Source organism: Guyanagaster necrorhizus (genome assembly GCF_019112545.1).
Source record: "Guyanagaster necrorhizus MCA 3950 unplaced genomic scaffold BT62scaffold_35, whole genome shotgun sequence".
Classification (NCBI taxonomy): domain Eukaryota; kingdom Fungi; phylum Basidiomycota; class Agaricomycetes; order Agaricales; family Physalacriaceae; genus Guyanagaster; species Guyanagaster necrorhizus.
The window spans coordinates 167,701-178,661 of NW_025064914.1; the positions used below are offsets into that span (position 1 = coordinate 167,701).

Consider the following 10,961-nt stretch of genomic DNA (forward strand, 5'->3'; position numbering starts at 1 on the left):
CTTGGCATTGCTTACTGGATAAAGTTAGAAGAAAAAGAGAAAGCCTTAAGAAAACTGGTTTGCATATATGCAGTAATATGTAGTCGAGCTGCCCGAGCAGTGGGAATACTGCTTTTCACCAGCATTTCGACAATTGAGACAGCTGCTGCAAGCATGGTGCAATGGTCCGTTGTATGGAATAAGACGGTTGACTTGTTTACGCGACAAGACAGGACTCCCAGTACTATTTGTGACTATAGATCCGCGACATAGGTTTGTACTGGCAATCTGTGCGAGTTAACGTAGTTAGGCAAACATGCCCGCCACAACGATAGAGGTCGAATATACAGCCGGTCATCGACGTCCCAGTTATTGGCTGACCATCTTTCCAGAGGATCAGATTGCTGCCTTATTCGTGAGGGTCTAAGCTTCGAAAGTTGTAACGGCATTCATTCAAACTGTTAGTTTGAGAGCAAGTTTGACTTTCCTGTTTCGAAATGTAACTAAGGGCTAATGTGATGACAATAATGGAAAAACAAGGAGTAACGAGTAGATATTGAATATGAACCATCATTGGTATCATCAGATCGCTTCCAGAACTTGTATTTCCTCTACGATTCCTTGTCCCCATGATAGTCCAAATCCTGCATCTCAAACGTATAAATATTGTTTTTTCGATCGTGGATTTTCACAGCATATGTGGCGAAGTTTGATGATACATGCAACCTAGGCCTTTCAGGTGGTAACGGCGCGAAATGCAAGGCTAAAATGCGCCTATGGATTTGACTTGCGGTCGTTCTCACTGGGTCATCTGCGTCATAGCCATAGGAACGAGAAACCGCATTTATTTGAAGATCCCAGAGATTCGGCCAGGATGACATGAAAGCTTGTAATATTCTATCCTACGAACACAATTAGCCGTCGGACAGATCATGTCTGGGACGAAGTGAGCGACTCACAATGGCATTGTTTTCTTCTACTCGAACTCTCGTTTCGTCAGCGCAGACATGTAATGATTTCAGACCGCGGCAAAGAGCCAAGGCATCTAGCATAGGATGGTCCAAGCACCATGCTCCGCTATAGCGGGGCTCAATGTGAACTGTCGTCAACGACGAAGAATTCGAAGAGATAACGATCGGAAGAAGGGATGCGATATGGAGGTTGTCCGTTGTTGGGCCTACCAATATGTTAAGTGAGAGTTCACGAAGCCCTGTATAGGACGAGAGATACGACAGTAACGCCAAAGTGGGCATGTGATATGAGAGAGACACCAAGCATATTCCATACTCCTGCAATCCGTCCCACAATACATCGGGTACGTTAATAAGCGTAGTCAAGCTCTCCAGGTGACGCAAATGAGGTATGAATTTTGGGATTTCGTATGGGTATAACTCGCAGAGCATTTGACCGCCTATCTTCAGTGTCTTCACCGTACTGTACGTTCCCGTAGGCAAAGAGCTAAACAACCATGAAATTGATCCACTTTGATCGTTGTCGATGCTCTGGCTCCAGACGTAAGCATCTATACTTTCTATGTCTGGATTGCAGCCCAGGAAAGTAATGAGTTCGTTGCTTCTTTGGCCCCGATAGCTGATATGTCGAATGTGACGAAATGGAGACAAGGGTATGTCCCAGTGGCCGTAACGGTTTATCATCAGCCTGGACAAGAGGGGTAGATTTCCGAACCGTTCAAACATCAGCTTAGCATATTTCGGTCCCGAATTCTTGCTACTGTTCCAACTGAGATGGGTGATCAATATCAGTCAAGTTCGTCAAAATCTTACAAAACTCACAATAACGATTTCAACGAAACCATAAATGGAATAGCTTGAAGGAAGAGGGCATCCAAAGAATGCAGTGTGCTCTCTCTCAGTGCGAACCAAGAGAGACAAAGCCGGAGCTTTGTGGGCAGATAGAGGGAAAGACGAATGATGTGTTGCGCCAATTTCGGACCCGAAATGAGTGATTTAAGAAAGATGGAAGCTGAGCTAGAGTGTCGCCTCCAAGATAGATCGACGCAGACTGATTCAAAGACGAGAGGTGTGGCGACATCGCGGAGTAGCTGGCATGTCCTTCGAAGGTGCCGACGAGTTCGACTATCTGCCTGCATGCTGGTTAGTTTCTTTCCGGCAGTATAAGGTGGTTGTTACTTCAAGGGCAACCCTGTTCAGGATTTCGTTTGGCACTGAGAGCAGCATCGCAGACGAGCGACAATGATCACAAGGAAAGGTTGCCACACAAAGAGAGGCGCCCCGGGACAAAACACCCAAGTTCTAGCTGGCCGTTTGATCCGACAGTCCGGCAACAAGCGGTATCAGATGCCGACCTCTCACGATTGGCAGACGACCATAGCTGGTAGTAGTTATTGATCTGCGCCGACAATTTTGCACTTTTGAAGACACTTTATTTGCATAACACGAATAACAAGTATGATAAATAAGGCTAAGCGTTGACATAGTAATGTGGAGGTAACAGGAGGGAAATTTGAGAATTTGGGAAATCAGGTGACATGACCGGATAATAAAACATGCACGGGTCATATGATCAGTATCAAAGAAGAAATAAGGAAAGATAATGAAAAACGTCATTTGCTGGAGCGAGATATAGGTACCGCTGATTCTTCTCTGAGATGTCCCTTCCTCCAAAGTCAGAACCTCTGTCCATTGGCTTATACCAAAAACAGCGCGGTATGGAGATGGACCTCGCTGAGTTAATTAATACGTGTTATGAATTAGCGGAGGCAGCCAATACTTCCTGGGACCCACGATAAACAACTCTGCTGGGAGTCCGAGCAGAGAAGTTGAAGGACACGAAGTAGGATTATACGAAGGCGTCGGGAGATGGCACGGTACGACTGGGAGCGGATGAGAAGCCCCAAGAGTCCGACAGAGAGCCATCAGCAGCAGCGCTCGTCGAAGGGACTGGGGATAGCTTATGCTGGGCAGTAGCGGGAAGCATACGTAGGGGTAACACGGTGCCACTGCCAAGGTGTGCGCTGGCGTTCGACGCACGGATCTGGTGCATTGCAGTGGCTCGTTTTGTGCCATCTCATATTCGCCGGCTTCGCCGTTGTGAAAGCGTCGTGAAAGTACAGTTAACGTCGCTGCAGACTATCTTCCTGCTGAGAAAATAGCGATAAGGATGCTGAGTGACTAGTAGAGATTAAACAAAGGACTTACTGACTTCAGTTAATATGGTGTCGCAACTCGGATCTCTGTAGCATCATTCGCGGACACTTGGGGCATTTGTACATTCTTGGCAGAGAAATTAATTTTCCATGTCAGTGAAGGTAGAAATAAGACATACACTTTTTCCTGTTCTTCCTTCGTCCAATGGAGCGGCTTATGGCTTTTCAAGTCGCCCGTCTTGGTAAATACTCTGGTGCATTTGTCCCAGGTATACGTGCGGCTGGAGGAAGCGACGGTCCGTGAAAAGAGATGTAACTCGTCAAATAAAGCCCTCAGAGAATGACGCCCACTCACGACCATGTATGAGTGACAGAAGGTGTAAATGAAGTGGAAGGTTGAGACTAGGTAGACAAAATGAAGAATGACCTTGCTCTCCCAAAGAGATGCTTAAATATTCGATGGCATCTCAATTTGGAACGAGTCAGATTTGGGACTATTGTCAGGCTTGGACCTTGTTGAATGTCGAGGATTCAGTCCTACGCCCTTTCGTCGGGATATCGGTCCATTCCCTCTAATTTCATTTACGCAACAATTGTGCGATTATTTCATATTCCCGTCCGGTTTCTTTTCGTTCGCACCTCAGTCTTTTACCACTACAACGAGTGAAGGCTGAGGTGTATATCTTACTTATACTGCTACATATTGATTATTTACCTTACTGTTAGATTTGTTGTATTCTAACATTGAAGCACGGAGAAAGGGCATTCTTGTCCAAGTCAAAGGATCGACTATTTCCAAGACAATGAAAACCCTGGCCGTTTATTTGCGAAGAAAATGACTATGGATGCGATGATGGAAAGAATACAGAGACATTTTAGTTCGTAAAAGGGAAAAGGGTCATTATGAAGTGGAGGATGAGAAGGAGCCCTCCGTTTGGGTCTTTCTTTTCTTGGCAGGGATGTGCTTCCAACGATAGGTGGAGCGAGCAGGGTGGTCACTGCCTCAGAACTAGGGCCTCTCATAAAAGACAACCAGATCAATGAGACAAAAGAAGATGAGATACTGCAAATTAATCATTGGGACCTGCAATATAACATTTAAGTCAACTGCAGCGCATGGTGAGAGTCTGTTCACTAGGGATAATTGGTCCAAAGAGTGTTTGACATCCCATGTTATACAGATGCTATAGCCGGATCGATACCTCTGGCATCCGAGCCCCCAGGGTCACATATATGCCACAATAAAAGGTCAAAGAAAATCAGGAACATAAGTTCCCTGTACCCAATGAATAGTAAAAGTTTATACCATGCCAAGACTCACCTGGACTTGTAGTTGGCATCCTTTCATGGAAAAGTAGGCTGTGTCACTGCAAGTACTAGTGTTATCCCTACATGAATCCACCAGTCTTTCCATCACTGAAGAGGTTTGAGAACAAGCCAGAATTGTCGAAATGTGGGTGACCTGTGTGTGCCAAGCTATAAGATGTCAGATGGATAAGTAATAAGTTGAAATGTAGTCACAATGTTTTTAATGTTGAAATATGTGTCATGTTTATGATAAACCTATATAGCATCCTGGTATAGTTTCCTCCATCCACTCCCATATCTTCTCAACTTCATATAAGTCATTGCCAAATTCTGCTGTTTCTGTATCATTACTAAACAGATATGTCCCCCTTTTTCCATCAATCAATTTCCTCATTCAATGCATGAATCAAAGTCGATAATGACCAGTGTACTATCGGCATTGAGTAGAATGTTGCTGGGATTGATATCATTCTGGATGATAATCAGAGATATGCCTATTACCACACTCATAAATAAACTCCCATGTACTAAGCAAAGACCATGAATGTGCTCGATATCTTTCTTGATCTGATCGATTGAGAATTTGATATCTGATCTTGGAATTACACCCTCTCAACTGCATCATCTGATGCTTGCCCATACTACTTGAAACAGAGCCTGACCATTAAACCATCCTTATTAACATAGTCCTAATGCTGCACCATATTCTGATGAGGGTGATACTGCACCATATTTTGATGAAGGTGCTTCATCAATGTCTTGCAGATGTGAGCCTCCTGGATCATATATGGCCAAATGACAGACTTGTTGAGATCCTCTGGATTAAAGTGGAACATCACACCAACCTTGATATAGCTGTCATAGGGCAAAGATTCAGAGGCATGTACTAATTCCAGTGGCAGAGCAGTTTGATATAGGGAACATGGTACAATGAGCCTCCTCATCTTCACCATGAGGATGTCGAGAGGGAAATTGAAGGTAAAAGAAGTTGTCCCCATCCAATGAAAGCAGTTCTTGTAGATGGAACAGTGAGTCAGCTGTAACATCCATGATTGCGACATTGTGAACAAGGCACTGTTGGCAGTCAGTGGGTTCAAGAGTGGTCATCAGGTTTCCTGGATGAAGAAGATTAAAGTGCAGAATCAATAAACAACTTGCTGAAAGAAAACAAGTCAAGCAATATGAGGGCATATCAATCGACAATTGTGATTTGGACATGGATTTCATCAGAGCTTGAGAGGCCTGGAAGCATGAGCATCTCAGACAAAAGAAACATGCCTTGTCCTGAGAACTGAGGGCATGCTTTTTCATCCAACCAAGAATATGTTTGATACCAGCTACAAGTTTCAGGTGTTATGATTTTTCCTTATTTTTTCCCTTTTTTTCTCAGTATTAACCCCTATTTATGCTTAGTCAGGGCACTAGACCAGTGCTTAAGACCATGGGACTGGCTTAGTCATCACAACAAAGTCCAGTCAATTATTGTCTTTTGACATGGCAACAACACTCAACAATGTACAATTACTCTTTTATGGATGGTAGTGACACCCAAGGACAAAGGACATGACAACCAAGGACAGACACAATAGGTAGAAGTATTTATATCAATGACACCCTGTAGTATATAAGAAAGCTTGCTCTTGCTGGTAATCTCCAGCTTCAAGCTAAAGTTTATTCATACTCATTCTACTCTTGAGCTATCTTCTTGCATCTTGAAGCACCTTAATCACAGAAGTACATCAGTGGACTCTAGTGGAAGGCTTGAATGCAAAGTCACACTAGTTTATCATGTGTTCCAGATCACATGCAGCTTGAGCCTAACAATTAGCTTGAAGCTTCATCTTCCCTTTCCTCATGCACTATAGTGTGAAGGAAACTGAATGCCATCCATCAACTCATCAGACTTCAACTTTGATCATGAGTTCTTTGAACTTCTTGCCTCCATCATTGGAACATTGTCAGGATTATTGGTGATCATACAGCTGTGCCATGGATGCCAATCAATCACAGCCTGGGCAGTTAGACACTATCAGGAATTTCAAAACATCTGCCACATCCTATGAAACATAACCCCTGACCTCCCACTCTGTGACATCCCTGAATCTTGAAGAACATCCCACCAGCCTCCAGAGCACCTCTTACCCAAAGCCAGGCCTAGCAGCCTGCATCAAGAGGATGTTCAAGAAGAAGAAAGACACAGATACCCTCCCTGATGACCAGACAGCTGAGGCTGCAACCCTCATCTCACAGGGTTCCAAAATCCATGGATCCCACCCCCTATCTCTAACCATGAGGACAGAGACCTCCCTGCAGACTTCTTTAATGACTTGCCATCCTCTGACTGATCCACTGCCACCAGGATCCCTGGGGTTGGAAACCATGCTCAGGACTCCCTTGATGCCACTAGAGTGGCTCCAGAATCCTGAGGAGTTTTGCCACACTCAGGACATGACTCACTCTACACAACTCTGAGTGGAAGCCCTGCTCTTTTGGTCTACTCCAACTACAGTAGTCATAGGATGGGGATGCCAGAAGAGCAAGGCAACTGAGAAAAGTAAGAACTGGTAGCATGAGACAGGATCATCCATGAACTATTCTCTGACTGGGACTTTCAGGTCCCATTTAATTATGATGCAGCACTCTGACAGCAAGAGCAGCAATGAGAAGAGCATGTCTGGACTGACCCTGAGCAAGCTCAAGAAGATCTTGTGAAGCATGCCTAGACAGAGGCTCAGCAAGAGTATGAAGAGGCAGAAGAAGATGGGTGATGATGACAGTAGCAGTGGGAGGCTGAAGCTGCCTGCCTGGGAAGTGGTTTCCCAGGCTGATATGGTCTCTGATCTGAGCTCTCAACTCCTGTCTTCCAAGAGTGCAGCACAACTGAAACAGACCCCTGAGCAGGACCTTACAGCCCTGTCACCCCAAGTGAGGCCAAGAGAAGGGACAACAATGGTACACTCTATCTCCCTTGATGCACTATCACCCCTGAGACTCTTGAGTATCCCCCTTCCCAATGCACCCCCAGCTCTGACACTTTTGGCTCAGATAATGAGTCCATTCTCTGCCTCTATAGGCTATGAGTACCTCTCAATGCCCATGTCTCTGACCATGCTCTCTGGCAATTCCTCAGAAGTTGAATTGCTGAACAGTTTCTCAACCTGGAGTTCTATAGAAACTTCTGAGTCTATAGTGAGGACCTGGCAGCAGTATGAGCATATAGTGGAACTTGATATGACACTGAGGTTGGAGCTGGTCCCCAAGCAGGTCTATCCACTATCCCCATTCCCCTCAGTTCTGAGGCCAGGCCCAGCATCCAGCCCCACCAGCTCCCTGGCAATGATCAAACCTTCTGTGGGAAGCATCTTTGACCAGCCCATCAGTTCCCTCCTCAAGGAGGAAACCAAAGATGATGAGGTTGAGGATGATGAGAAAACAGAGAGCAGCAAAGGCTCTTATAGGCTTGAGGACTTCATGACATATGCCAAAGAGGATGTCAATGAAGAAGCACTAAGGGAGGAAATCCAGAGACACCAGACTGAAGAGTACCAGGACTTATATGAGCAAAGGGTAACTTTTCTATGATGCAATGCCAAATGGCTGATGACACAGATGAGACAATTATATATTCATGCAGATCCAGATGAGTGGCAGAATATTCTATAATATTCTGCTATGAAATATACTATTGACACTTACAACACCAGACACCTGGAAGACCAGCTCCATGAGCTGCCACCATACAAATCAAGGTTTGACATCTGACCAATGCTATGGTCACCATCCATCACTCTAAAATGAGCTATGTATATGGCTCTCTTGGTACAAAGCCAGTATTTATACTCCATGCTGTCTGTCTGATCCTCAGCAAGCTGGCTCTCTTGCTCCAGGCCCCAACTGATAATCCAGCCAATCAGGGTCCAAAATCTATGGACTGGAAGGGGAAGCTGACTTCTTAGCATGCAGCCACCACCAGATAAGGCTACAGGGAGTAGGACTGATAAGAAACTGGTCTGAGATGATCTAGAAGCAGTCTAGCTAGAATTCATGATCTGAGATGGAGTAATCATATGAAAAGAAGCTGTATCACAGGGAAGCCCTGTCACTGATGATGGCTCCCTACATTCATTCTCCAGGCTGCCAGCCAACTGGCACTGCCTCCTCCTTCAATGAGTGGCCCAATCCAATGGGATCCCTCCCTGAAAACACCACTGTTCTTCAATGCCAACCCAACTTACTTCAGAAGCCCTGACCCTTCAAAGGAGCCTCTGATGACATCGACTGCTTCCTCATGGACTGCAAACAGTAATTCAAAGTGTACACTATCTATCTTGGAACTGACATAAACCATATCATCTTTGCTATCTCATATCTAGAGGACAAGGCAAAAATGTGGTGGATCCTGATTTCCCCCAACTTCTGCTCCACTACAAGAGAACACTATCAATATCCCTCATGGATAGTGTTTAAACAAATACTAAACAATAACTTCATTGACTCCATGGTTCAAGAAGTGCATAAGCAGAAGATCAAAGAATGGAAGATAGGAGATAAAGTGACAACTAACTATTTCAATGAGCTGAAGCAGCTCACCAAGCTTGCCAGAATTTGGGATGACATAGCTGATGATGGGAGGATGGTCAAGGCCCTCAAGAGAGGATCCCTGCTCTTCTATATCATGATGATCTCAGCCATCAGAAAATTCATTCCAAAAGGCTATGATGAGTGGAAGGAATAGATCATTGAGATGTACAGGAAGCAGCAGTGGCAGAAGATGGAACAAACCAACCTACAGGACTACTGAAAGCTGAACCAACCCTTGGCCTCAGGGTCCAAAATCAGTAGTACACCTAATACTACCAAAACAGGATTGTTGATAGCCAGCAACTCCTGTGGCATGCAGAAGACAGGAACCAGGACTATATACACAGAGGCAGAGAAATCCATAGACATAGATTGATTAAAAAAGGAGAGCAAATGTTTCAACTGTGGCCAGAAGGGTCACATGTCAAAGGATTGCCCAAAGAAGAAGTGGACCTGTGAAGACATCAGAGCACAAATCACCAAGCTGCAGAAAGAAGCAGAAGAACTTGGTACTAAGATGAAAATCAAGGAAGTAAAAGACAGGGTTGACCAGTGAGTGATTCCACTGGATCAGCCAAAGAACTCTATGGTGTGCAACCAACAGCTGCTGGATGGACTGATAGTACCTTTGTAGCTACCACTATGCCTAAATTATGTGTGCATTCAAATATACCTGAATCAATCCCTATTTTTCACACCAAAGAATCACAGAAAGAAAAAACTCAACTGCCCATAGGCTGAACAGGGAGAGAGACTCCCACTAAATGGCTCAAACCATTTGATACTGAATAGACCTGGAGGACCATCAGGAAACCCAAGACAGAAGAAGCAGTGAAAGCTGTACTCTAAAACTTGGTACACAAAATCTGAGTTGAGGAAGTCATTGATGAGATGATTGAGGGTGTTAGATCCAAGTTGCATATGACTATAAACACATGATAAACTAACAGAACCTCATACTTCGGGTTAGACTGTTAGAGTTCACTGATGTGAATGGTAGCTGTGATGCATCAAGATCTTTAGGATTGGCTTGAGAGGAAGTGGTGTGAAAATAAATTTTAGCTTGAAGCTGAAGATTACCAGTGAGAGTGAGCAGTCTTAAATACTGTACAAGGTTTGCTAATAATACTATGACTAATTGTGTGTTTCTGAGTCCATTGTGCCCATTGTCCTAGGGTGTTGCTACTATATATAAAAGGTTGATTGTGTGTCATCAGGTAACACTGTTGCATTGAAAGACAATGACAGACTTGGCTAGTTGTGATGACTAAGCTTTGTCCCACAGTCTTAAGCACTCATTCTAGCACTCTGACTAAGCATAAATAGGAGTTAATCCAAGAGAAAGATGGAAAATTGTAACATTACCCCCTCCTTAAGACCATTGTTCTGATGGCTTAATTTAGGGATAATTCATAGTCTCATATGGCATTGTCAGCATTCATCAGCTTTTCATTAATCCACTGGTTAGATTCTGGCCCATAACCCTTCCAACTAACTAAGTAGTCTATAGTAGTTATTATTCCACCATCTCTTGCCTTGACTTTTCATAGTTTATAGTTTAAGACTTCATCAACTTCATAGTGTTTCTCATTGTCAATCAGGTCAGAGGGTGAATGTTATGATTTTTCTTATTTTTCCTCTATTTTTCCTTCTCAACCCCTATTTATGCTTAGTCAAGGCATTAAAAAACAAGTGCTTAGGACTGTGGGAAGGGCTTAGTCATCACAACAGAACAACTTTGCCATGGTTCTTCAATGCAACTGACATTTAAACAACAGATATACAATCAATCTTTTATGTACAGTAACAATGCTCAAGGACAATGAGCATCTAGGACAGAGGAGCATACAATAAATATGAGTATTAATAGTGAACCATGTACCATATTTAAGGAGGCTCATTCTTGCTGGTAAATTCCCAGCTTTGAGCTAAAGTTTATAACTACCATTCTACCTTGAGTCAATCT

At 43.9% G+C, this 10,961-nt stretch overlaps 2 protein-coding genes across 2 annotated transcripts; both read right to left on the reverse strand.

Annotated features, from left to right (window-relative positions):
- Window positions 1-438: 438 nt before the first annotated feature.
- On the reverse strand, window positions 439-2,164 carry BT62DRAFT_471824 (uncharacterized protein). Its single transcript, XM_043181065.1, has 4 exons — window positions 2,130-2,164; window positions 1,773-2,079; window positions 939-1,719; window positions 439-881 (listed from the first exon to the last, which is right to left on the reverse strand). The coding sequence occupies exons 2-4, from the start codon at window positions 1,793-1,795 to the stop codon at window positions 591-593; spliced, it is 1,095 nt and encodes a 364-aa protein (XP_043035225.1). The 5' UTR covers window positions 1,796-2,079; window positions 2,130-2,164; the 3' UTR covers window positions 439-590.
- Window positions 2,165-2,601: 437 nt separating this feature from the next.
- Window positions 2,602-3,105, reverse strand: BT62DRAFT_936847 (uncharacterized protein). Its single transcript, XM_043187198.1, has one exon. It carries the CDS (start codon window positions 3,001-3,003, stop codon window positions 2,800-2,802), a length of 204 nt encoding a protein of 67 aa, XP_043035226.1. The 5' UTR covers window positions 3,004-3,105; the 3' UTR covers window positions 2,602-2,799.
- Window positions 3,106-10,961: the final 7,856 nt, after the last annotated feature.

Bases quoted from the DNA above. Each gene is read 5' to 3' on its own strand.
- BT62DRAFT_471824 (XM_043181065.1), bottom strand. From the start codon at position 1,795: ATGGTTTCGTTGAAATCGTTATT. The intron at 1,720-1,772 runs GTGAGTTTTGTA...CACCCATCTCAG, and splicing joins GTTTCGTTGAAATCGTTATT to TTGGAACAGTAGCAAGAATT. The intron at 882-938 runs GTGAGTCGCTCA...TTGTGTTCGTAG, and splicing joins TAGAAGAAAACAATGCCATT to GATAGAATATTACAAGCTTT.
- BT62DRAFT_936847 (XM_043187198.1), bottom strand. From the start codon at position 3,003: ATGCACCAGATCCGTGCGTCGAACGCCAGCGCACACCTTGGCAGTGGC.